This window comes from Manacus vitellinus, unplaced genomic scaffold, assembly GCF_001715985.3.
Source record: "Manacus vitellinus isolate BGI_N305 unplaced genomic scaffold, ASM171598v3 scaffold_4_pilon, whole genome shotgun sequence".
NCBI classification, from domain to species: domain Eukaryota; kingdom Metazoa; phylum Chordata; class Aves; order Passeriformes; family Pipridae; genus Manacus; species Manacus vitellinus.
Genome location: NW_021940604.1, coordinates 38,217,292 through 38,244,209, shown reverse-complemented (window position 1 = coordinate 38,244,209; position 26,918 = coordinate 38,217,292). Strand labels below are relative to the sequence as shown.

The following is a 26,918-nucleotide window of genomic DNA, read 5'->3' as shown; positions in this document are numbered from 1 at the left end:
ACTTGGGGGTGTTGGTGGATGAAAAACTCAACGTGAACTGGCAATATGCTCTTGCAGCTCAGAAAGGCAAACACGTCCTGGGCTGCATCAAAAGAGGTGTGACCAAAAGGTCTAGGGAGGTGATTCTCCCCTTCTACTCTACTGTGGTGAGACCTCACCTGGAGTACTGCATCCAGGTCTGGGCTCCCAACATAAGAAGGACACAGACCTGTTGGAGTGAGTCCAGAGGAAGGCCATGAAGATGATCAGAGGATGGGAGCATCTCTGCTATGAAGACAGGCTAAGAGAATTGAGGTTGTTTAGCATGAAGAAGAGGAGGCTCTGGGGAGACCTTCTAGGACCCCTCCACTACCTAAAGGAGGACTACAGAAAAGCTGCAGAGACTTTTTACAGGGGCATGTAGTGTTAGGACAAAAGAGAATGTCTTCAAGCTGAAAAGAGAGTAGATTTAGATTAGATATTAGGAATAACTTCTTTACTGTGAGGTTGGTGAGGCACTGGAACAGGTTGCCCAGAGAGATTGTGGATGTCCCATCTGGATAGGGCTCTGAGCAGCCTGGTCTAATGGAAGGTGTCCCTGGCCACAGCAATGAGGGGGTTGGAACTAAATGATCTTTAAGGTCCCTTCCAAGTCAAGCCATTCTATGATTCTATGATTCTATGATTTTATGATTCTGTGTATTAATTAGAGAGACCAAGTCTGACTATTCAGTTTGTTGAGTAATTTTAGATGCAGCCTCTGAAAATTATTTGTCTAAGTTTCTAGTTACCTGATAGAATTGCTGTATTAATTAACAGCTACATTTTAGGGTCAATTAAATGCCTAACATGGTCTGACTGACTCTTATAATAAAGCTCTGCTTCTTGCCTCAAGTATCTGCTGAGAATCTAGTGTGCCTGGATTTGAGTAAAACACTGAAGTGCATTCTTTGCTGAATATCAGTAGTCTGGATGGATTTGGGGAAACATCTCAGGGTATTTTATCTCCAGTATTCAAGACTCTTTGGAAATCAGCATGACTGGTCATACACGATAACAGACTCTCTCCTATTTTGTGCTTGGTTTGACTTTGTAAGAGAGACAAGGCTGTAGTTTCCAGCACTTCTCAGCTTTTCAGGATCTCACTTGAAATCACGGTATCCCAGCATTAGCTTTTGGTATGGATAGTGGTACCGAAGATGAAGTATTTTAGAGAAAAGGTTTTTTTGGTGGTGTGAATTTTGCTTTCCCTTTATGTTGAAAGCATACATGTTGCAGATATAAAACCTTTGGTAATTTATTAAGGGTTTTACTCTCTGGCTTGAAATTCAATTGAAGACTGTGAAAGACTTCTCACAGAAAAAAAACTTGACAAATTTATGTCTTGTAAGATATTATTATATCCCTCTGGATCCAAGAGTAAAGTAATCGAACAGCAGCATATTAATAGGAAAAATATTTAATTGCTGTCAGGATACAACTTTTGAATTATTCCCTCAGGAAAAAACGTTTTTACAAATATCTACTCTGTTTCACTCTTTTGTTCTTAAGTAAATAACACATTAAAACTGCAAATGTGTTTTTAATAATATGCTTTAAGTTGAAATGCATTTTTATATGTTTTAGATATATATCAAGAATGTAAAAAAATAATAATACAGTATATATGTATTTTCATAGGGGCTTATTGTTAAGTTGTTCTTGTTTTAAAATTTAAAGAATTATTTTAAAAGTGTTTAAAAACAGCTTAATCCTATAAATGAATTATTTACTCCTTATAAAAGTAGTTTTTTCCTCTCTATGATGTCTTAATTTTTTCTTATTTTACTAGTTATTTTTTATGACTTTTAGCAGTGGAGAGAGTTCTCTGTGTGTAGGGAGTTTTTGTTTTCAGTTTTGGTGGATTTTTTTGAGAAAATCTGAAATTTTGAAGCTATGCTCTTAGATCACAAGTTTTTGCAAGTTATTTATGTATTCGCAGATCTCTATAATACTAGTTAACACTAATTTTGTGTAATTAAACAAATAGTGAGTTCTGGAGTATGGCAGTGCAAGAAGGGCATAGATAGGTATCAAGTAAAGAAGCAGCAGTTACATAGGATAATCAAGGAGAAATTATTTTTAAAGATATAACAAAGTACTGAATGCAGATGTCTCTAATGTCAATGTTGCTGGCATAAAATATTTTTTGAGCTTATTTGGGGAGTTTGTTAATTTATGTCTCAATTTTTATGTTCTAGATTAAATGTTAGATTAACTAACATTTTTCATTATAACCCCCTTTTTTACAGTTGTAAATTCATCCAGAAGTTTGTGTGCCAGCAGTCTGTATCATAATGACTTTTAACAGGAATTTTAATATTGTCATTTTTCAGACTGTGTACTTTTCCCAATTCATGCATTTTTGCAGCTTTTAAAATATTCACCAAATTGTGGGCTTACAGCTTTCAGTGACTTTCAGTCAAGATGTTTGATTTGATAGCTACCTTTAGAGCTTCTCAGTGTATCATCCATGTTCCAGCTCAGTAGAGCTGCATTTGCAGTGCACTTCCCGCTCTCAGCTTCTGAGAGCAGAGGGTGAAAGAATTGATGTCGTGGCCAGCTGCTGTGGATGTAGCTCATGGCCTGGAATTTAACAAAGCATGGGACGAAGAGGAAGGTGAAAGGGACAGAGTCTTTAAGACTTAGATGTGGGGAGGAACGCATGGGAATGTAGCTTAGTATCAAAGGGTTTGAGGTTAAGGAGGAGTTAAAATACGCAACCTAAAGAAAGGACACCAAAGCCAGAAGCAGAAGGAAACAGAAGACGGATGATAGCAAATAATGGGCAGGGAAGAAAGGCAGCAAAGGGTAGGTAGATGGTGAGAACAGGAAAATCAGCAGGTTAGCCAAGACAGGTATATGAGAGGATCTTGCTACAGCAGGAGCTTGGTGGAGAAGGATGCATGAATTAAGGGGATATGAAATAACAAGGAGGAAGACCATCAAGGAAACTAGGGGCAAGAAGCTGAAACTGGGAAGGAAAACAGGAAAAGAAAGTAGAGAACAATGTGGATAAACAGAAATGTTTTTGAGCACTTCTATACACGTCTGCATGCTGGAGCTGATGTTTATTCCCACCTGAACAATTCTCTATTGCTGAGCAAATAGCTGTGAAACGTGAAGGCAAAGTGCGTTGTGTTTTGCCTGTGGTGGGCCAGCGCACACAGGAGAGTTGCTTTTTGGCGTTACTGTTGAGTCCATTACTGAAAATTGGAGAGCTCTGTACCATGGATCCGAGCTTACTGCCAGCTCTTCAGGTGGCAGTGTTGTTCATGGATTTATTGCTGTTCTTGTTGCAATTTTGAAGGTTATACAGGTGTAAGGAAGGATGCTAAAAATAAAACTAAAAGATCTTTAATATGAAGATAAGCTTTCTAAACTTACAGAACTGCAGTAGCTAATGAAACTGCAAACTGTCTCGTGGTTATGCATATGATAATAATATGCTGTTTAAAAAGAGCTTCTGCATATGATCCTGTAGATGGTAAGCTATTAAAGATTTTATGAATTAGAGAGTGGTACAACTTGTATTTCATAATTAGCATCTAAATATTTGTAGAAAAAGAGTAAAAAATAATCTCTTCTTGTAAATGTATCCTTTTCTTCCTTGGGTTCTTTGTTGCTTCTACTAGATCACTACTCTTACTAGCACACAGGCATCTGGCAGTATTATTATAGAGATGTGTTTTATAAAGTAAGATGGTGAAGATGTATTTCCTGAAGTGTACATAAAAAAATATGTTTTCTAAAATATATATAGCATATCTAAGTGTAGAGAGGATTGGCAATAAATATCTGATTTTAATGATAAATTAGGATTTTCACCTGGTAACTTTTAAATTACTTATAGAGTTTGTAGGAATGTTGTTAGGAAAGTGTATGAAGAGATGTTCCATTAAAAAACTCTTATTCTGGGCCCTAATCCTTTAAAGACTCAAAAAAAATCACTTGTGCACTCAGAAAGCAGTATTAGCAAACTCTTCCACTAACGTATTTTAGGTGCCTAAGTGAGAGTGAAAAATGCCTAAAGTGCAGCTATGGATATAAACCTCATTGAGAAGTGACTATTTCCTTCAAGATCTAAAACTAAGCTCAGAAGTGATGGTTTGGATTTTGGTTTGGTAAGGGTTTTGTCTCCCTGTTTAAAGTCAGTGTAAGCTAAATGGCAGGATGATCTACTTTTTTTTTTCAGATAAAATTTAAAGATATCTCTTGTTTATTTTAGATCAAGTGTTTATATACTTCTGTTATTGCAAAATAACATTAGGAAAAGTTTTTCTCATTTCTAATGACACTATTGCATTTTTATTAATACACTATGACAATGCCCAAACGGATGAAAAAAACCCCAAGGTTCAGTGTTTACGGATATGTTCTGTTAAACTAGTGTTACCACAGAAGTATTTCAGCCGTATTCCTACTGTATCTGTCTCATGTCTAGCCTACATCATTCTCTTATGTCCCTCCAAATACCACCTATATGCTTCCTCTTTATAAAGAAAACTGTGCTCCAAAATGCGCTGCCCATTATTCTTTCTATTGCAATTCCTGCCTTGTCCTCTTTCTCCTTGGAGTGCACAGTTACATCAGTCCTCTATCACTGAAAACTGCCAGTGAAGTTGGTAGTTTTCTGCTACCAAGTCAGCCCTCTACAGCTGTAGTATATTTAATCAAACTGTGGTGGTTTCCTTGGCTTTCCATAAACTCGTATATACTCACTGTGGTGTTATGCTCTGATGCCTTTCCTCCCAAATCCTACCCACAGTGCCCTCCTTGACCCGATAGGCTGATGGCTTCCAGACCACTGTAATTCATGGGCTTATTCTTGATGTACATAGTATAAATGTTTGTCCCAAGTGAAATAGAAGATTGCAGCCTTGTACCTGCTGTTGATACTATTTGCTCTATTTGTGTGGCTGTTTTCCCTGGTGCTCTGTTATCCATTACCAGCTCCTGTGCCTCTCTGTCTGTACAGTACCTGTCATCATGGTATTGATCTCTGCAGATTCTAGAGTGTGCTTTACTGTTCTGTCCTTAACTGTAGCCTATTTTGTGGAGTATTCTCTCTTGTGAGCATTTGCTATGGAGATAGTGGGGAAGAGGAGAGCTGTGAATGCAGTGCTTTGGGGCCCGTTCTTGGAGGATGACTAGGCAAAGCAAAAAGTAGACAAGGCGCACAATGAATTTCTGAGGTGAAATTCCTGAAAAAGCAGAGGTCCAAATAAATGCATTATTATGTGGTTTTCTTTTTATATTAATAGGCCACATTGTTTTCATATTGAGATGTTAATTTGAATCATAGTAAAGGTTTTGTATTTGCTTCATCAAACTACTGCACTTGAAAATTCATACATGCAGAAGTAACCATTCATATGACTTTCTCTGCTTGAGAGATTACACATTTCTTTCTACTCATATTCTTCCAGGTGACTTGGATTATTACTGGCTGGATCCTGCCACGTGGCACAGCAGGGAGACGTCCCCTATTAGTTCGGTAAGAAATATAAAAAAAGAGGTTCATAAATATGAATTAAAATGTTTGCTAATTATTTCAGTTCTGCATAGTTATTTGGCTGTAAAAAAGTATTCTATAGAAATTATATGAAGACTTGGTTTAGAGGACCATGGAAATGGAAATCAGAAAGAAATTTTCATCAAAGTGTATATTTGTAGAATTGCCTGAATTTTAACTTGAATTTAATTCTTTCATAGTCATGACACTAGAGTTCACTACAAACCACAAAAAAAGCAGTTGTGAGTGTGATGCTGCTCTGGGAGAGATTGGTGATTTTTTCTATTGACTTGGAGTTGGAAAGGATCATTTTGATTTTATTATAGAGTGAACATCCATATGGTAGAACTGCATAACGTGTATTATTCTAAAGAACAGAATTTCCGAATGCGCTTTTCAAGGTCATGTAATTTAAAAGTAAATGTTTAATTTTATTACCTAGGGTGCGTTTTGAACATTTAATTCTATTGAACTTTAAAATGTATTATAATTCTACCTGCAAACTTAGTGCTGAGATTTTCTTGCTGAGGGCATAAATGTTTAATGTTGCCAAAGTCCAACATATATAATAATAGAAAGCTCGGGTGCAATATGTAACACATCTGAAGGATGTTCGTGTCTACTGTGACATAATGATATAGAAATTGTATTGTTTTATACATGTGCATCTAAATACTGGAAGATGTTCACACTTCTTTAATTCCACTGCTTGGGGTTTTTTTAACAGCATCCCGTAACGTGGCAGCCTTCCAAAGAGGGAGATCGCTTAATTGGGCGTGTTATTCTTAACAAGAGAACAACTATGCCAAAAGAATCAGGTGCATTACTGGGGCTAAAAGTAAGTATTATGTGGTTTGTCTGCTAAATGAAAGAAAGCTCCACTGACCTTAGACATAGAGATCTAACACACTAAATCAGAGGACACTCCAATCATATGGTCTTCTGACAAAAAAATGGATTCCTCTTTTTGAGTAACTTTTGAAAGCTATATATATAACTTGTGAATGTAAATACATTTGCTCCTTCTATGCACTATTCCAGTCATCCATGACAAAAGAGCTGAACTGTTTTGATTAAAAAGGGTATGTTTGTTCAGCTTCCTGTCTGCAAGACATATACTGCCCATTGCAATACACTAGTGGAGTCCTGCCTTTTCTAGCTCTCCTGTTTGCAATTCAGTCGAGTAATACATTTTATAATCCACACACATAAATATCATATGAATGCAATTGTTTACAAGGTCATTTTTTAAAATCCACACAACCATTGGAAAATTGAAATTTTGTAGAAGGAAACTAAAAATTTACACAAAAATTTGCAAAAAACCCTCTTAAATCATGGTAGAGATTAAATTAAATGTAATTCCTTAATCCAGTGCCCTAAAACTGAGACATTGGCAGCATTGTTCAATTGATTTAAATCCCTAACTTGGTCATTTGTAGCAGATTTTAGATTCATATCTCTAACTTGCAAGAACACTTAAAGTAGAGAGAGTGATACTTTTGAAGCTGGTGGAGAGTACAGTTCAAGCATTTCTCTCTCCATGCTTATATTTAAATCTATGGAACTCCAAAGATGACTGAGAGAGTTTAATTTGGGTGTCTTTCTCCACTAAGAACAACAGAAGCAATGCAAAATCTGAAATATTCCCACTGTGACATGAGATAGTGTGGCATGGTAAAACAAAAGATGAAAACAGCTTCACTCTACTTCATGTTTAGTGGTTTATAGCACAAGGCTGATTTTTGCTGGTGGCAAGCAATTCTATTTGAATATGTGAGAAAAAAGGTTGGTCCTAGTAGGAAATGTAGTAAGTAGAGTTTGTCTTTGATTTTTCAAGTTTTGTCAGTTTTGTGTAATATGAACTAAGGCCCTCACTGATAAATTTTACACATTATCATGTGATAACTTTGGCAGGTAGGCTTCTGGATCTTTTTTGATATTAATGCTCCTACTAGTTAATGTGATTGCATCATAGGGAACTCACTGAACCAACATTCCACTGTTTTTATTACAAAACTCCTGCCAGGATATTCTTGGGGAAAAAAAGCCAAAAAAAACCCACCTGAGTGGGGAGAGTAAGACAGCTAAAGAGAATAGCGGGTCAGCAAGACTGCATTTTCTTTGTTTATATTTTATTTAAAATCTGAGCCCTTGAGAGTACTTTTTTTTTTTTGATGTTCCTGTATCTTGTACTCCTCTTCAAAAACAGATATGTTCAGTTCTGTTTAACAAAAGCCAGAAGTCGGTGGTTTGTCCTGTCATATGCTTGGATGAGAGGGCCTGGGTTCACACGCTTTTGAAGTGGTTGCCCATATTTCATAGCAGTATATTTACTTAGTTTTCAATTGTTGTACCAATTGCATTTTGTGATTTCATACACTTGATTTGATGCGCACTTGCAATTTAAATTTGAGCACATGACAGACAATTTTTTGTAAAAAGTGCATTTGCTTGGTTATTAATTAAGTCGTGCTCTTTCTGCAACAGATGCAGATACTTAGCAAACTTCATAAGATTGATTAGTCAAACACATTTAAAGGAATATTGATTTTATTCATTCTGTGTTAACTTTACTAGCTTTACTTACTTTTGTCTTTAGGCCTCTGTAAAATCCAAATTGACAATAGATTTGCTTATGCATATTTCAGGTTTAATTTTTTAAAAAATGTGAAAACTGATCTGTCTATATGTTTATGCGTGATATGATGTCTGATTTGTGGCTTGGAGACTCACAAATTTATGATTAACCAGGTTGTTGGAGGAAAAATGACAGAATTAGGTCGACTTGGTGCCTTCATTACCAAAGTGAAGAAAGGTAGCTTGGCTGATGTGGTGGGGCATCTCAGAGCAGGTAAATCAATCAGTTGCATATAAAATATATTGTCTTTTAATAATAGCCTGTCAAATGCAAATTTTAATTTATATTAACATTCATCATATGATATGCTAATATTTTTAAAATACAATGCTGTAATGTTATTATGGAATGCCACTGTAATGTATTATGGAATACCATGGTTGCCTACATTTCTTATTAGCTCCAATTGCTTGGATGTATTAGCAAAATAAAAGAAACTCCTCAGTAATTCTGGTGTCAGGACTAAGTATCACTGGTAAATTTATGTTTGATAGCTCAGGAGCTGCTTGTTACACTCTACAGGAGCAATGCAAACATTTTTTTAAACTGATTGTGACAAACAAAACTCACTACAGTTATTTTATCTGTACTATAGTGTCACCTGAAGGATGACACACTGCATACACAGTGGATTTTATTAGTGCTTCTTTCAGTGTGAATTGTTACAAATAAAAATGGAAAACAAGCCAAGAAAATGATCCTGAAATATTTCATTTCTGTAAGATATATATATTGCATTTACAAATAACTGGATGTGCTGTTGGTACTTTTTAAGCTTCTAAATGGAATGAGAATTATGCACAGCAGTTGGTTTTCAAAGTAACTTCTTGATGGTTTATATTTTTATCATGGCTCTAAGCAAGAGCTTTCCAAATGTTGTCTTAGCAAACCAAAGCCAGTGCAGCATCCCAGGAACCCAGATGTTCCATGTCAACCTGTATAAATTTAGGATAATTGCAGGAAGCAGATAGTAATAGAGAAGTAGAAAGGATATGAATCTCTAAAAATATCCTTTGTTTTGGCATTTGTTAATTTTTTTTTACTGAGTCAATATACTTGGGATTGATAGCACCAACTATTATAGTTGCATATAGACTTTAAATGCAGCTTATAGTTAAAGAAAATAAGTTCCTCCCCGCTAACCTTGAACTATTTGGACTGAAATAATAAATTTCTAATGTCTGGTCTAGAGATTTTTTTTAAAATCAAGGCTATTTTTAATTTCTAAAAATAGTTTTATAGCCAGAATTATTTCATGGAGAAAATACATTGTTTTGCACATATTTTCAATGCATGAAAGGCTGTTTGTCCTATTGTATGGGAATAAAACACACAAAAAAGGTGTGGACAAGTCCTTGTTGTTAGGAAAATGCACTTTTACCCTTACAGAAAACCTCCAAAATTTGTCTAGTTGATAAATCTTTGAGTAATTATACAAACCTCTTAAATTTTAATAACAGCAAATATGAAGTCTTGCATGAGGATCAGAACATCACAGTAATCACTAGGAGCCAATCAACTAGAGACCAGCTTGGCAAAGAAGTGTCTGGAGGTGCTGGAGGACAGTCAGTTGAACATGAGTCAGCAAAGTGCCCTTGCAGCAAGTGCCAGTCATGCAGAGGACTGTATTAACACAGTTGTAGCCAGCAGATTGAGAGAGGTGATTGTTGCTCTTATTCAGTGCTTATAAGACCATATCTGGTGTCCTGTGTCCAGTTTGGGCTTGTCTAGTTCAAAAGAGGTACTGTCAGACTGGACTAGGTTGGGCAGAGGGACAGAAAATTAATTAAGCATGTGAGATACAAGAAGCTGAGAAAAATGTTTTTGTTCAGACTGGCAATAAAAAGACTATTGGAGGGTCTAATTCTTGTTTTTAGCTGGCTAACGGGAGGCAATAGAAACCCCAGAGCTGGAACTGTTCTTAGAGGTGATCACACAAGATCACACCGATCACACAAGAACCAACATGCACAAGCTGGAATGAGGGATATCCTCTTTGTGAAAACCCTTTTTCTTGTAACCAGAGAGGTCAGTTAAGACTTGGAAGAGGTTACCCATGGGAGGAATATCCTTCCTTTGAGAGACTCAAATGTCATCTGGTCAAATTCCTGAGCAACACGGTCTATCCTTTGATGGTGGCCCTACTTTGAGTGGGGGTTTGAACTAGCTGACCCCCAGAGGTATCTCCCAATCCAAGTTACTATTTCAGAAATCAATATTTCAAAAAAGCCCAGAGATTTTCAGCCTAATCTGAAAACTATCACTGCTGAACATGAATCAGTAAGTGGGGGTAAAATGCAAGATCCATTAATATTCCTTCCTAGAGGCATCTTAGATATCCTGGGATATATGCCTCACCTGCAGAAGTGCCTCCATAAGAGTGCAAGTGTCTTGTAGGTCTGCCAGCTGGCTTTGTGCAGATATTTTGGTTGTCCTAAACATCTGCAGTGTAAGGTGTTAAACAGCTGCTTCACTGACTGACATCCAACTCTGAGCTACTACAGTGGGATGCAGGACCAGGGAGTTTATCTCACCTGAAACTGTAGCAGTGCATCACAGGATCGTAGAATGGTTGAGGTGGATAGGGACCTCTTGATATCCCTAGTCCAGCTCCACTGCTTAAGTAGAGTCAACTAGAGCAGCTTGCACAGGACTGTGTCAGGTATATGTCCGAGTTTTGACTATCTGAATGGTGTTTTACTGTTCCATTACTGTTACTGAGAGCAGAAATCAGATCGTAAGTCTTATATACATCATCTTAGGTGAAAGAGACAATGTAAAAGGGCTTGGCTGGTCAAAAAGATAAGAACTGAGTAAAAGATGAATGGTGGCGATTTGATTATTATTAGCAGAGGTGGCATTTCACTCAAATCTCCATTTGGATCTAGTTTTCAGAAAGAGTAATTGGAATCAGTTCTGTTAATTTAGCATTCTGACTATGATGATCTAATGTTTAATCATCTGGGCAATTTTTTTATTTATTTTGATCTCCTAATGGCTCTCAAAAGTAAAAAAAAGCTTCTTAAGTCCTCTAAATAGTCGTACAGACCCCTTACATGTTCCTCTTTAAGATTCTTAATCATGTTGTATATAGTTTGTCTTCTTCAAAATATGATAGATTCATTCCTGTGTAAATTAGGTTTAAATCCTCGTTTTTTAGTGTTACAAATTTCACATATGCCCCTGTCGGTTCCTTTTTTGCCCTTAAAATTGTAGCTATTGCAAAGCCGACTGCCTCTTGTTCCTTTTCATGACTGGGATGCTTTTATCTCTAAAGTTATCTCTGAAGAAATTAGATTTTATTTTAGGGGGAAAAAGAAGTGTTAGTTTATAACAGTTGTTAGCTTTAAAATTGAGTCAGAATTGCAGAAGAAACTGAGTCTGTTTTCACTAGGTTGCATATATTTTAAAGGAAATTCCTAGGCAGTATCTAATTCTTGTTCCCCCCAACAGAATGTTATGTAATAAATATCGGAAGTATTTTAAAACATATTATCTAAACAGCGTGGTAGAAAATTAAACTTAAGTCAGCAAACATTTGTTAAATCTGTCATTAGCAAGCACTCGTGTTTTAAAGAATGCTTTGAAAGCCAGTGGAATATCGTGTGGATATTCCTGTGGATATATCCTGTAGAGTACTTTCTTAAAGTACCAAAATATAGACTGTTTTGGAAAAAGGACTGACAATCGCTGAACAGAAGGAGAAATTGAAGCAATATGTTTTATTAGATAGGACTTAAGTTAGGATAGTTTTTCTTGGCTTCTTAACAAGTGCAAGTTTGATCATTAGGCTTGTGTCTCCTCAGAAAGGAGCAGAGCCAGAATGTGAAGGGTTTTTTCTAAACTGAGTCTGATAAAGTCATTGTCATAAAAGCCATTGTCAATAGAGACAATAAATTTAATAAAATACTTTGGCATGAGAGAGTGGTTATGAATTTTTGGCTGCTGCGTATGATGGGGTGTAAGAGATAAAACGTACCCTACGGTTCCTGCAGCCTAATTGTATATACTGATCTTTCTTCAGAAAAAATACTTCAAGATTTTCACCTTTTTATAAAAAGGCCAAATTACAATGTAATGTACATACTGTTTAAATTTTAGAAATGACGAACTGAAAAAAGAAGATTATCTAAATGACTTTCAGTTCACGTTTTCCTTTGTGTCCCCCCCAGCATCCTCAGGAGACAGGGGCTCACTCATTGCTTTTATTTTTGATTTGTTTGACATAGATAGTGAAGGCTGTCCTTTCTGTAGGGAAATCAAGATGTAGAGTATGTAAATTGTAATAAAACATCATGATTTTTAAAGGCTTAATAGTAGGTATTTATGTTTTTATTTTTTGAAGATTAACCTATTTTCCAGGTTCATTACAGCTACTTAATAAAGGCTCTTTTAAAAATAATTTCATTTCATAGCACAATAATAGGTCCTGTATTATTTTGGAAATACTTAATACTTTGCACAAGTGGTTTCTTTAATACGTTTTCTGTTTACAAAGTGTTCAGAGAAGGAAGCCTTGATAGTGTCTCAAAACCCTTTTTTTTTTGTTTCAGCACAGCTTTTTAAATTATTTCAGGTAATGTTACTTGCTAATATAAATTTCATTCTTTATAAAAAATATGAAAATGAAATAAACTTCTCTTTAAATTCAAGGAGATGAAGTTCTAGAATGGAATGGTAAACCATTACCTGGAGCTACAAATGAAGAAGTTTACAACATTATTTTAGAATCAAAATCAGAACCTCAAGTTGAAATTATTGTTTCAAGGCCTATTGGGTAAGGCTAAAGACTTGTTTCTTAAGCACAGTTATTACTTCTGCTAATGGGTCTTCTAAAGGGATTATTTGTGAGTTCATTATTTTTTATTGCTTAATAATGGAATATGATTCACTTTCTATTACTGACATTCAATATATTCCATTTTCTTCACTACCATTTACAATCTTGGATCTTTGCAGTGACAAATGTATATGTATATATAAGTATAAATGTTGTTCTCTGTATGGTCAAAGGAACCTGACGGTGTTTGCCAGGTGGCAAAGGAAAATTGGTGAATTAAGTAAGCCTCTGCTTTTCAGCATGGTTTTCAGGTTTTCAGCTTCACTAGATCAGAATAAATTATACAAGTCTTCATGAGTTATAGAGAAGCATTTCAGGTTCCTAAGAAGTCAATGCTAGTAGGATTTTAAACAGGTCTTCTTTGAAGAGCTTAAAAAAGGAAACGTAACACTAAATTGAAAATGCTGTATTTATCCTTAAATGATTGTCATCAAAGTCAAAAATGGAAATAAAAGATTTCATCAAATATTAGCATTAACATTTTATGTTTATAATCTTTTTTTTCATTTATTATGAATCAAGCTTCATAACAATTCTTATTTTCTTGGTAGCCCAAATAGAGCGTAGAAAGAAAATAAAATCTGTTTGGATTGCTAAGATTAGAGGGGTTGGCCCTGCAATTGTCATAGTTGTTTTATTGATATCAAGAATGTTTTGAACTGTGTTACGGGAGTGAATATGAATCATATATTTTAAATTCACATTTATATTGCAGAACAGAGTCATGTGATTAACAATAAAAAGTGAATCTTGGCTAGTTAAAAAAAATTCAAATTAAAAGGCTTTAAATCTTCTTATAGTTTGTCACCTTCTCAGATTTCATGTGCAGTCACTGTATATCTCTAAATAACTGCCCTATAGATAGATGATAAACTGTCTCCTCCTTACACGTGATTATTTCATTTTGAATTTGCTATTTTTCATCCTAATTATAATTTTTACTTGTCTCAAATGATATATTTTCAGCTTTAGAAACAAAAAGCTATTTTATTTCTGATTAAAACATTCTTCTTTTACATTTTGATTTTTGATTTTGTCTATACTCTGTGTATGTAGCTATATTTTGCAAATAGATTATGCCTTTGAATGATCCCCCACAGATGAAGACTGTGGGGGAATAAAAACCTTATTTTACATTTTTTGAGTAAGATAAATGAGCAGACGTTCTAGACTGAAAATTGCAAATTCAATCCTACATCTTTGTAATTTAAAATAAAATGCCTTAAAAGAATTTTTGAAGTCGAGTTTTTATGATCAAATGATCAAAAAAGAGATATGTTGATACTGGACATGACTTAATTCCGTGTCTCAGTGGAAGAAGACCTGGAAAATTATTTGTACAACTGATATAAAAGCAAAGTTCTAGATTAGTATTTTAAATAATTTGATCAATATAATTGCAAATGTTATGTGTCAAACTTTAAAGTATTAAAACTTTTTTTAGTATTTCAATACTAAGCCAGTTGAATTATTTTAGTTTACATATTTGATAAATCTAATAATTTTGAAAAATGAAGTACAAGGGGACCTCATTCCAGTGACATATTCCTGAAAAAAACTGAAAGAACATACTACACTTTTTGGAAGTGTGTTTAAAATCAAATAACGTTCCTGAATATGAGCAGTGGATTTTACACTTAAAAAATGCACCCAGAAATAGTACCAATAAAATGTAAAGTTTTGCTTTGGCTGACGCATACATAGTTTTCCCATATATAGTAAAAATAGAGCACATCAGATTGTGCTTTTATTTTGAGATAAATGGAGTCTTGGCATGGAGGTTTTTTATGTAATGTAACACTATTCATGTAAAGCTGTGTCTCAATTTTTTTTCTTTTGCTTGAGGGTTGGGTTGTTTTGGGTTTTTTTAACGAGAAGAACAGATGAATATCCCAAAGTGACTAGAACATATAACTTTGAAATTTACAGATAGTTCTTTTTTTTCCAGCAGTAATGAGTCAAAGCCCTGTTGTTTTGTATCAGATTGGGATTTACCTGTCTGTTGTCTTAAAATAAACAAAAATTTCAGACATACAACAGAGGAAATTCTGATATTATTAAACAAAAAGAAAGAGCATACTGCACAGGCTTTTTTTTTTTTTAATAATCTATGTAAATTGTGTTGTATAATGGGAAATGCTTTTCTTGCATTAACAGATTACTTTGATTTTCTCCCTACCTTCACCTTGTCTTGTTTACCAAACTGACATTGTTTCAAGCTCATGACCAGGAATTTTATTTCATCCCATCCAGCAAATTTGGTATATCAAAGTTCTGGTGGCTACTTTAGACGCTGACTCAGCAAAATTGAAGCTGCTTTATACAGCATGAAGTGATAATCCATTACAGCTTAAATTCCTGTGAGGGAATAGGTTCCCGAAAGGCTCAAAAAATGTTATTTTGTCTGCATAATTTAAGTGTTTTCATCTCTCAGTATTAATAATGCAAATAATGTGGCAGAACAGTTAATGGTCTTGATTTAAAAATTCCTAGCATATTAGGTCTAAAAAGCCAAAATATAACACAGTTTGTTTTAAGTGAATAATGGAAGGACTGTAAGCACACAAATTAGACTGCCCGCAAATTAGACTGCCAGTTACAAAATTGCTGTCCAAACAATTTGCTCAGTCTTGTAAATTTGGATTTCTGTGTCTACCAGCAAATGTAATTTTGAGTAATGGATGATTGTAGGATGTTTATTAGAGAAAAATGTGAAGCACATAACACTATTAGCAGATGAAGGCATAACAATAATAAACAATATAACCACAATAGTACCATGAAAACTGCATAGAAGCTAATTGGCACTAGTGCTAATGACTGCAACACAAGGTAGATAAGAAACCTATAAAAAGTAGAATTATTGGGTTGGCTATCTAAATATGAGGGGAAGAATTACCTATGAATATGCATACAATGTGAGAGGTGATTAACATAGGACAGCATAGAAAATCCTCTGGCAGTGTGCTTTTTGGAGAAGAAACGTGGCATGGTAACTAACTGTCTCTTGTGTGCTTGGATGAGCTCTATGGGATAGTGCAGGTAAAACAAATGTTTTTTTTCCTTTACCTTTCTTTTCTTTGTCGGATGCTAGCTATCTTTGCTTGGATTTCCAAAACTGCTGAAAGTGTTGTTTTTCTGGTGTGATTCAGCTCCTCTATGTGGGCACCATTACTGTGCTCTAGGTCCCTGCAAGGGGGCTGAACCTCCATCATAAACCAGGCAGTACTGAACTCCAGAGAGCTTCTCAAGTGTTGCAATTAGTGCATATTGCAGATTGATCTACAGGTTCTGATGGGAAGGAATGGTTTTGGAAGTAGCAGAGTGAGCATCGGGGAGAGGTACTCAGAAACTCTTTAAAACTCTCTAGGGTGAAGAAGATGATACGTCTGTTCCTAGAGCAACCTGAAAAAGTGTGGGTTACAGCCATGTTTGAATTAGGTTTGCCTTCTGACTATATCAGTCAGAGAAATTATAGCTGTTCCTGTGTTTTACAAAATATATGTCTCACAAACCATATATCTGCAGAGTAGTTTCAACCTAAGGTATTTGGTGTAATTTATGTATTCATTGAGGTGTGAAAGGATCAGACATAAGATAAAAACGTGTAATATCACAGAAGACCACAAAGTACCTTAGCCTTCCAAGGTAGAGATAGAAAGACAAAGTTTGATGTTGGGAGCTCTTTACTGGATGCGTGTCTCACACTACTTTTCTCACATTCATATTACTCCAAAAGGGGAGTGAAATTACAGTTGTGCAACTTTTCCCTTTGTTTTTATAATTTTCTTTGACTAGTCTAATTTTGAATATTTTAAGTCATGAGCTAGTGCTTCTTCTGAAGAGCTTTTTTGTAAATCATAGTTTCAGAATATTTTCTGCAATCCAAAATTAAAAGCTGGCTAGATAAGACCAATTTTTTTACATAAAAAGTTTTAGGTTATAGTTTCCTTTTAGAATTTTCATTCTTTAATAAAATGCTAACATTAAAAAAATACCACTCACATATTTGATAGTCTAGTACTCCGGTTACCTTTCTTTTGTGCATCTAACATTTAAGAAATTATTATGTAAACTGGATTATTGAATTTGTAAGAAATTCACATATAGATAGAAGGATAGGTATACTTCGGTACATTTTAAAATCAACAGCAGAAAGCAGAACTGTTACAGAGCTTATTAGAATACTCTGACACAAGTTTGGTGATCAGTGCATACTTTCTTTCCTTATCTATTTTTTTATTTTATTTTTGTGCCTTGCACTGTGAAACTCTACTTAAACAAGATAAATATATTAGGGAAGAGATTTTCTGGCAATAATTTGTATATATATACACACACATGCACATGCATAATATATGTCTCTCTATACAAATATATATCTAAATACTATGTCTTTTATATATATAAATGATATGTATATATATTTTTTAAAACCTGTCCATTGTACTGTTAAGTTTTAGAGATTTCAAATAACATTTCTATTGAACCGTGTATTTTGTCTGGAATTGAAATGTATGTTCTATCTACCTCGTATTTTTTCTGTCAAGGAAACAAAGAGTTTAGACAAATGCATTTTTAAAATTGTATTTTCAATTATTTTCTGTCTGATAAGTAAAGTATTAGGAAAGGTGTGATTGTTTTTGTCATTTACCAGTACTGCAGATGAGAGTGTTCATATTCTAGCACAAGAAAACATTGCAAACTTAACATTGTATTGAACAGAAAAATCTGTTTGAGTATGGTAAGTAAATATTTCAGGTGGGGAAAAATGCCCTCGAAATACTCCTCTGCAAAGAGAGAAAATGTTATGAGGAAGAAGTCTGCATAGCAGCTCTGCTGTGCATCAGGTCATTAATCTTTTCATATGTTTGTAAAGTAGTGCTGTGCCTTGTCAAGAATGTCTAATTCAGTTATATTTCCATGAGTTTGAGGAAACCACATTACCCTTGTCTTACAAAGTCAAGACAAGGAGAAGCACATTCTTGTTTAGTGATATGAGATGTAAGCTAATGTGAGACATTAACTCAGAGCTGAAATAGTCTATTTTAAAACACAGGCACCATAAGTTTAAAATGCAGGACATGAAAAGTGAATTTAAGATTGATTGGGCACTGCAACATTCCTTTTCTGATACAAGTGTCTGTTTCTTTTTCATAAGTGACTTTTATATACCTAGGAGTCTTAATTTTATTGACTTCCAAGTCAGTAAAATAGTGTTTCACTGAACAGACAAATGCCTGAATACCTTTAAAATGCTCAACTATAGACTTAAAAAATCTTGTAAATCTTCTTCAGAAATGTTATTGTAGTTCCAATTTTGGATTAGTTTGTTTGGATGAAAATATTTTGGAGTAATTCACCGAAGACATTTGTTTCCATTTTCCTGCTCATCTGCTTTACTAAGATTTGTACAATAGCAGTTGTTTCTTGCTCTTGCAATGCATTTTCAATGATGGCTAGGAATAGAAGAGAACCAGAAGCTAGCATCATCCACATTTGGATAGAAGTGTAAATTTGTTGATGACAAAATTTGATATATATTTGTGCACTTAACCAGTTTGATTTTGCTTATTGCCTGTATATGTGCTGGGTATGTGTATGTTGAAAAATGTCCGTACCCAACTGTAAAATAGTTTGATTTTTTTTTTAATCTTTTGGAAAAATGCATTATCCCGTTTGTCTAACATTGCTAATGTCATTTGTTTTTCTTTTTTATTATTTTAAGACATTTTCATCAGTTTCATTGTTTGAACTCCTTGAGACGTTTATATAAAAATTACTAGTGAGTTAATCTTTGTCTTATTTTTTTGATTTTTATTCCTCCAAAAATAGTTGAACATCCATAGCTGTGCTTCGTTTTGCCACCGTTCTCTTCCTAAGAGCTCTCTTACTTTATTCTGGTTGTAAAAGTATCATGTAATCCATCCACAATATTAACATTGCAGTGCTCATATTGGTACATCTGATTGTTCCTTAACCCAAAAGAAGTAGTTTGCATTAGTAAGATTTTTGTGAATGCTCGTGGAAAGTATGATTTTAGATATTTCCTCTTTCTTTCCTTGTAACCCATTAGAACAGAAACAGATCCTAAAACTGTTCCAGAAGTGTATTTGTCACAGCTGAAGTTGATCACTGTTGTTTCTAATTACTACGTGTTCACATTTTAGTGATATTCCACGGATTCCTGAGACTTCTCACCCCCCATTAGAGTCTAGTGAGTACACTCCTTGTTCTGTCTTCTAAGCATGATAATGTACCTAGCACAATTGTTTCAGCTATAAATTTTCTTGAATCTTTTGAAATTCTATGAATTTATATGAAAGATGATCACTGGAAATCACATTGGTGCTGAGATTTTTGTGTGACAAAATTTGGTGGGTTTTGGTCTTGTGTGTTAAATGTGAAGCAATACAGATTTTAATAGAGCTATACAGATTTCAAATGTTAGCATAATTTCCTTATTTTCTTCTATACCTTTTGTTGTTAGTACCCTACTTGTATATATGCTATGGCCCAAAACAGTCATTTACTTGCCCTAACAAAAGAGAGAAAACAGGTATAAGAGACTGCCAAAAGTACAAATGGTGTTGGGATTTCACCTCCTGCACCATTCAGCATAAGCCCAGTGTTCTTGCTTCTCTTTTTCTTGACAGTGTTCTTAGATAAGTGCTGGTTAGGTGAATTTTTTGTGTGTCGTGCTTCAAAAGAAGGGTGTTCTTTTCAGCTCTGCCATTTGAACGTAGTTAGCTTGAGTATGTGAGGGCCATGGCTCCCACTCCTTTGTCATCTGAGCCTTTTCTGAGATGCAACCAGAAATGCTCCCTGGGACAGGGCCTCGTGCAGTCAACGAGTGCTGTTAAACCTGTCATGAGCTCATATCATTACTGAGGGCTCTGTTTCACTGGTGGAAAGTTGATAATGTTCAGCACTTGCTGGAACACCCTGCATGCCAGATGCATGTGCTGCACAGCTTCCTATTAAAATTTCAGAGGCTACCAGAAATATAAACCATAAAACAGATATGGTTTCTTCATCAAAGATTTGAGATCATACAATCAGAATAGTTTGGGTGGGAAGGAAGATGTATATTTCTATGAGAGAACAATATTTTATTTACAACACTTGCTATGGTTTGTCAATGATATATGAGGAGCACTTTTTTATATGTTACTTCAAATAACACAAAAAATGACAGGTTTAATCTGGGGTAAGGGTAAGGAGGCAGTCTTTTCACCATGCTGTCTACATCAGTTTAAAATCTTTCTGCCTATTAATCCAGTTATAGTGTGTATAAGTACAAACTTTATACAATTCAAAGAAAAAGCAATTCATAAGTTATCCAAATTTGCTTCAAAATTTGGAATGGTAACTTCATTTGTTTCTCACTTGGTTTTAGGTTCAAGTTCTTTTGAATCTCAGAAGATGGAAAGGCCTTCTATTTCTGTTATATCTCCGACCAGCCCTGGAGCCCTACGGGATGCACCACAAGTCCTACCAGGCCAGCTTTCTGTGAGCATATTTTGTTTCTTGAGTTGTTAATTGAAATTTATGAAGTGCTGGTCCTCAGCCCTGCACATTCCCAAGGTCTGTTGGGAGATCAAGAGAAATGTCTGTTGCTGCTAAAGACTAACATCTTTCAAATGTTTTTTAACACCTTCTCTATGCACTCACAAGCCAGTACTGTAATCATAGTGGAAGTAAGGAATTGTCTTAATACCTAAAGAGCACAGGAATTTACCTTGAAAGGAGCCCGTAAAAGTGTCTTGGAACTTGGCATCTTGGGGCCCCTGCACTGAAAATGGTGACTTTTCTGTACCTGCCCAGTAATCTGCAGATAACAAGCCTAAGTATCACTTTATCCTCTTTAAGGGGACATTTAAAGAGCTGTGTATTTGTTAAGCATTTGTTAAGCGTTGTTAATGCATTCAGTAGTGCATTTTAATTTAGATACACAGTACATCCTGGAACTGTCTGTAATACTAATTGAAGTTCTTCTTATTAAATATACTGTAAGTACTTAGACTTTGTTTTGTACATTCTTACATTTTTATATTGATCGTATTAATTTCTAAGTATACAGCAGGCTCAAAAATTTCATAATATTATGATTCTCTTAAGAAATTATTTAGCTTTATATTATATTTTTCATAAGAACATTTGAAAGGGTTACAAATTTGAGTACATAGATTTCAACTATGTCTTGAGTTTAGCTGCATTCAGGGCTTACTGTTTAATGTAGTTTTAAGCTTCAGAGCTAAGATATATGATGGTTTAAATGCACTCACAGATACAAGATTATGCAGTGAGTATAGTAAATAATGTAAGTATAATCAGGCACCACCATTTTATTCAGGTGTGGTAAATAAAAAAGTCAGGTATACACCATCATCTTTTTCATCAAAGTTAAATATTAAGGGATTTGAAATAAAAACATCTTATTGTCTCTTAGAAAAAACATTGGTTACTTTTACATTGTGGTTACTGTGATGCATTCTGAAAATTCTGTTTTTTCTTCATTTTCAGTAATGTTAACTTGATTCTTCTAGGTTAAACTCTGGTATGACAAAGTGGGACATCAGTTAATAGTAAATGTTCTGCAAGCAACAGATTTGCCACCAAGAGTAGATGGACGCCCTAGAAATCCCTATGTAAAAATGTATTTTCTTCCAGACAGAAGGTAGTAGAATTTCAGTTTAGAAAATTATGTTGTAATTTACCATGTATTGAATTAACTTTTAATGAATGATTATGAAGTAAAGAACTCCTTTTTACAACTTTTTACAGCTAGATAATTTATAACAAAAAAATGCGCTTCAATCATGCAAGTCAGTATCAAGTTAACTTTGTGGACTTTTGTATGAATGCAATTCACTGTACAGCAAATGCTTTTTTCATGTAGGCATTATCAGATCAGAAAGAATGAAAACAGTTGAGTGCTAATGAGTAGATGGCATTTTGCGATTTATCTCTACAGACAATTTACAATCACTATTTATGTTTCAGTGATAAGAGTAAAAGAAGGACCAAAACAGTAAAGAAAAGTCTAGAGCCAAAATGGAACCAAACTTTTCTCTACTCACACGTACATCGTAGAGATTTTAGAGAACGAATGCTTGAAATAACTGTGTGGGACCAGCCAAGAGTACAAGAAGAAGAGAGTGAATTTCTTGGAGAGGTGATACATACAATCATATTTCTTTTGAGTTCATTTGGTTTTGAATACATATGTATATGTGTATTTTATATGTTTATGTGTGTGCCTTCAAAAAGTAAAATTAAAACCTGATGATTTTTATACTAGATTCTTATAGAGCTGGAGACAGCACTTTTAGATGATGAACCACATTGGTATAAGCTACAGACACATGATGAATCTTCACTACCTCTGCCTCAGCCATCACCTTTCATGCCAAGAAGACATGTTCATGGTGGAGAAAGCACTAGCAAAAAATTACAAAGTAGGTCCAAATTCCATTAAACTCTTTTAAATTTTAAATGCTATATATGGTATAAGGGTATTTAAATTCCTTATACAAGATAAAAATACTATTTCATAGTCTTTAAAAATAATAAAAATGTGTGGCAGAAAGGAGATGTAAATTATGACATTATGACATGCCAGCCTTATGCTTCCAATGTATAGCTTTCAAGTAGGTGAAAACTGTTGCAATTGATTGGTTTTCTATAGCAGAAGAAAATTGTTCAGAGTTTTTTTGCATAAATTTCCTTTTAAATAGAAAGGTCATAATTATTGGATACTTTTTTAATCAATAAAAGCATTTTATTTTAAAACAAGGAAGTCCTTAAAAGACTTACAAGGCTTAAAAACACTTTATGCATAAAGTTAGTCTCAACCTCCGGTATGGTCATTATACAATCAGACAAGATATGTACTGTGGCAGCAAAGAGAAATTGTATGCATGTGTTTGGGAAGTACAGTTGTTTTCATGAGTCTGATTTCAGGTTTGTATGAGACACGTTAAAAGAAGGAATGTATTGAAATATTTGAATACTGTAGCTTCTCTGTTAATTTAAATTAATTTAAGATTTATTTAGGTATATGAAGGGTGTAGGGCATTATTTTAAAATACATTTCCAAGCTATTTTCTGATCTTTTTGAAACATGGAAGTCATTCACTCCAGCCAATGTGTAGGAAATGGGTGAACACTCAGGAATAAATTATAAATATATCATACTGCTGTAATTGCTGCATACATGCCCAAACAGAGGATATGTATAGACAGAGCAAATTAAAGGTTAGTTTTCATGAGATATTTGAGCTTTTCTAAAAGCTGGCAGTGCTGTTTCCGCTCCTCCTCTCTCACCATATGCTGCCTCATCTCCCTTCCTGTTCAGCAAGCTGATTCAGCTTATTCACAGAAATAGCACAAAAGAGATTTTTTCCCTTTATCTGAGTTTTGCTTTCTGCAGGCTTAGTGAAATAAACTATTCTAGTAGAGGATTACTGAGGAATTGAGAGAAAGAGAAAGGAGGCTGCAGCAGCTGTAAGATGTTAAATTGGCACAGCTGTCTTATGAAATGTCGATTAGTCATTGCAGTTTAGTTCTCTATTGTTTTCACTTTAAATCATCTTTTTAGTTTCAGTAGTATGTTAAATGAACATATTCTTACATTTTATAACACAACCAGATGTTCAGGTATTTGTTTACCTTACTGTTGTGCAGGATCTCGGCCAATCAGTGATAGTGACATCTCAGATTATGATGTTGATGATGGTATTGGAGTTGTTCCTCCAGGTGCGTGGGTGAAGAGCATGGTCCTGCTTTCTTCTTCTACTTCTTCTTTTTTGCTTGTTTGTTTTTGTTTCTTTACAACATTCTGGAATATTGAGGATGCTGGTTTCGGAGAGTACATTGTGAAAAGAAACAGTTTTCCTGATTATTCCATGGTACTTGTACTAAATTGTGGAGAATTAAAAGATTCTACTATTCATTCATTTATATTTCTTTTACATATCATGCTTTTTATGTGAACCACTGGTTCATTCAAATTGTTTAATTGTTTACTGCATAATGCTCCAAGCATTATTTAAAATATAAATTAAATTTTAAAAATCCACGCATTTTAAAATAGTAATTAATATTTCAGTGTTTATTGAAAGTGTATTTTGTTATTTTGCTTTTTGCTTGAAATTAGATATAATGCAGTCTCCCATGGACTTTATGATAATGCATGGCTGTAGATTAAGATGCATGTAGCATGGCTATATCTTTTATAGTTTTTGTAAGCCTTCATGAACTATCATTACCCTAAATGTTCATAAATATATACTTTTAGAGATTGTCATGGTTTGACTTTTAATTCAGCATTCCTTACATACTGAAAATCTTGAGGATTATCTTGGATACAACATTTTTCTAGTTCTATTTGACTGTTGCCACATGCCAGATAAATACGTTTCCCAATTGTCCCAAGCTAATTGAAGAGACACTATGTCATTGCTAGCACTAAATCAGTTTCTGTGGATCTTCCTGATGAAAATCACTGAATTGAATCATGGTGAGATTTGGAAAACTCTCTATCTGTGTTTAAAATAATCTCACAATTTATTTATCCACTATATAAACAGACAAATAAATCACATATTTTTTAATGCAGTATCATTTTGATGTTTACTGAGCCAAATTCTCCTTCTTTTGATGCTGATTGGGTTCTTTCATTAATTTAATACACTTAGCACCTGAGTTGCTAAGAGAGAAATTTGCTCATGTATGTCTAGTTATGATATTTGCTTTGATATTTTTGCATCAGCAGAGAGAGTGAACATTTAAAATGAAAATAAATTATAGGTTCTAAATATTTTTCCTGTCTATTACTTCTTTTCTTTTTTTTTCTGTAGTTGACAATGTAGTCTATCTATGGCATATCTTTGTAGACTTACTTATATTTAAGATTTTAGTGTATTAAAAACAGGGGCATTTTTTCAACTGCTGGTCCTTCAGTAGATCCATTTGAAAGGAATAGTTTTCCATTTGACAGAAAACATTCAAAATGGTTCAGCTGAATATATTGGACTTTGTTCACTGGGTCAACATTTGAGTAACTGATTCTTACTGAAATTTCTTGGGACTTCATGCTCAGATGTGCCTTTGAAGAATGCATGTCTTCAAGCTTCCTCAGAGATCATTGCAGAAAAGAGCAGGATTTAATCTTTAGAATTGGATTTGCAATGAGCTGAGAGTCTCCAAACTGAAAATCGAAGGGTCTAGTGAGGAAACTCCTTCTGAAGTCCACCTAATTTGAAACATTCTATTAGTTGACCTGACTAAGCACAAATTTGTCCATTTTGAGTTTAATGGATACATTTGTTCAGCAATTGTAAGTGGAGTTCATGTGTTTGTGATTCCTATGTAAAGTGGATATGCATATGAGTGTGGGAGTTTTGTTTGCCAATGCACCTTGAGTTCTTAAAAGGGTGTTAAACTTTAGGCACACAGGGCCAAAGGAAATTTGAGTCATCAGCCACAAATATACAACAGCCAAGATGGCATATGTAAATGTATTTTGCAGTAAGACCTAGAAAAGGTTGCTAGTCCCACTGTCTGTTGAATTGCTTGAAAATCTTAGGTGCAGATTCACAAAGTTGACTGGAGATCAAGTTTATATATGCATTTCTACCCTCCTGTCCAACCTTCCTTATTTATCACACTGCTAAATCATCTAAGACTTTGGACTGCTACCTTCATTTGCACTGAATGAGTAATACAGTATCTTCTCCATTTAATAGTTTCCTCCGTTAAAGGAAGTTCCTTGTCATGTTGCAGGGCCTTTACCCCTGCTTTTCTACTGTCCTTCAGAACCATGGTCCTCACCAGACTATATCCCAGCTCTTCTCTGGTTCAGATTTCCCATGCATCCTTTTGCAAGGTATGCATGCAGGAAGGAAGAGTGAGTATCCACATTGTAGTACGGTGACACACCATTTTGGCATAGCCTCTAGTGGCCTCAACTAGATTAGTCTAGGATTAAGATGTTCCTTCTCAACAGAAGTACGGATATCAAATTTGAGTTTACAAAATGTGACATAAAAGAAAATATTTCCCTTTAAATATTTCCCTTTTCCTTCCTTTACCACTTTTTTTGTCAGTGTTACCCACCAATATGCTTATATATGATAAATAAGCTCTGTCGTTTTTAAAGGTATATGCATAGAATTGTCGAAACATTAAGGTTGGAAAAGGCCTCTAAGATCATGTAGTCCAACTGTTAAACCAGCACCGCTGTGTTCACCACTAAACCATGTCCTCAGTGACACATCCACATGCTTTTTGAACAGTTCCAGGGATGATGATCCACCACTTCCCTGGGAAGCCTGTTCTAGTGCTCAACAACCTTTTCAGGGAAAAAAATTTTCCTAATATCTAGTCTAAACCTAACCTAGCACAAATTGAGTCCATTTCCTCTTTTCCTGTCACTTGTTACCTGTGAGAAGAGGCCAGTCCCCACCTCAACACAACCTCCTTTCTGGTAGTTGTAGAGAGCAGTAAGGCCACCCTGAGCCTCCTTTTCTCCAGACTAAACATTCCCAGCTCCCTCAGCTGCTCCTCATAGGACTTACTCTCCAGACCCTTCAGCTTCGTTACCCTTCTCTGGACACACTCCAGCACCTTATTATCTTGTAGTTAGGGGCTCAAAACTGAAGAGAGGATTTGAGGTGCTGCCTCACCAGTGCTGAGTGCAGGCGGACACTCACTGCCCTGGTCCCACTGGCCACGCTATTTCTGATACAGGCTGGGATGCCATTGGCCTTCTTGGCTGCCTGTGCACTCTGCTGGCTCATGTTAAACTGGCTGTTGACCAGACCCCCAGGTCCTTTTCTGCCGAGCTGCTTTGCAGCCACTTTGCCCCACGCCTGTAGTGCTGCATGGGGCTGTTGTGA

The 26,918-nt window shown here is 35.0% G+C and overlaps 1 protein-coding gene across 15 annotated transcripts in view; it reads left to right on the top strand.

Annotated features, from left to right (window-relative positions):
- RIMS1 (regulating synaptic membrane exocytosis 1) overlaps nt 1-26,918 on the top strand; it is a 197,313-nt gene that overhangs the window by 56,471 nt on the left and 113,924 nt on the right. For 13 of the 15 annotated variants that reach the window (XM_018078216.1, XM_018078215.1, XM_018078209.1 and 10 more), the window contains exons 1-7: nt 12,891-12,951; nt 19,185-19,231; nt 20,414-20,526; nt 21,564-21,694; nt 22,021-22,192; nt 22,319-22,475; nt 23,704-23,775. In XM_018078216.1, the coding sequence (XP_017933705.1) occupies nt 20,440-20,526; nt 21,564-21,694; nt 22,021-22,192; nt 22,319-22,475; nt 23,704-23,775 (619 nt within the window). In that variant the 5' untranslated portion in view covers nt 12,891-12,951; nt 19,185-19,231; nt 20,414-20,439. Of the gene's footprint in view, nt 1-5,447; nt 5,516-6,260; nt 6,372-8,287; nt 8,388-12,827; nt 12,952-19,184; nt 19,232-20,413; nt 20,527-21,563; nt 21,695-22,020; nt 22,193-22,318; nt 22,476-23,703; nt 23,776-26,918 lie in introns of those variants that run through there. The other 2 variants (XM_029962695.1, XM_018078203.1) reach the window with 2 other exon arrangements.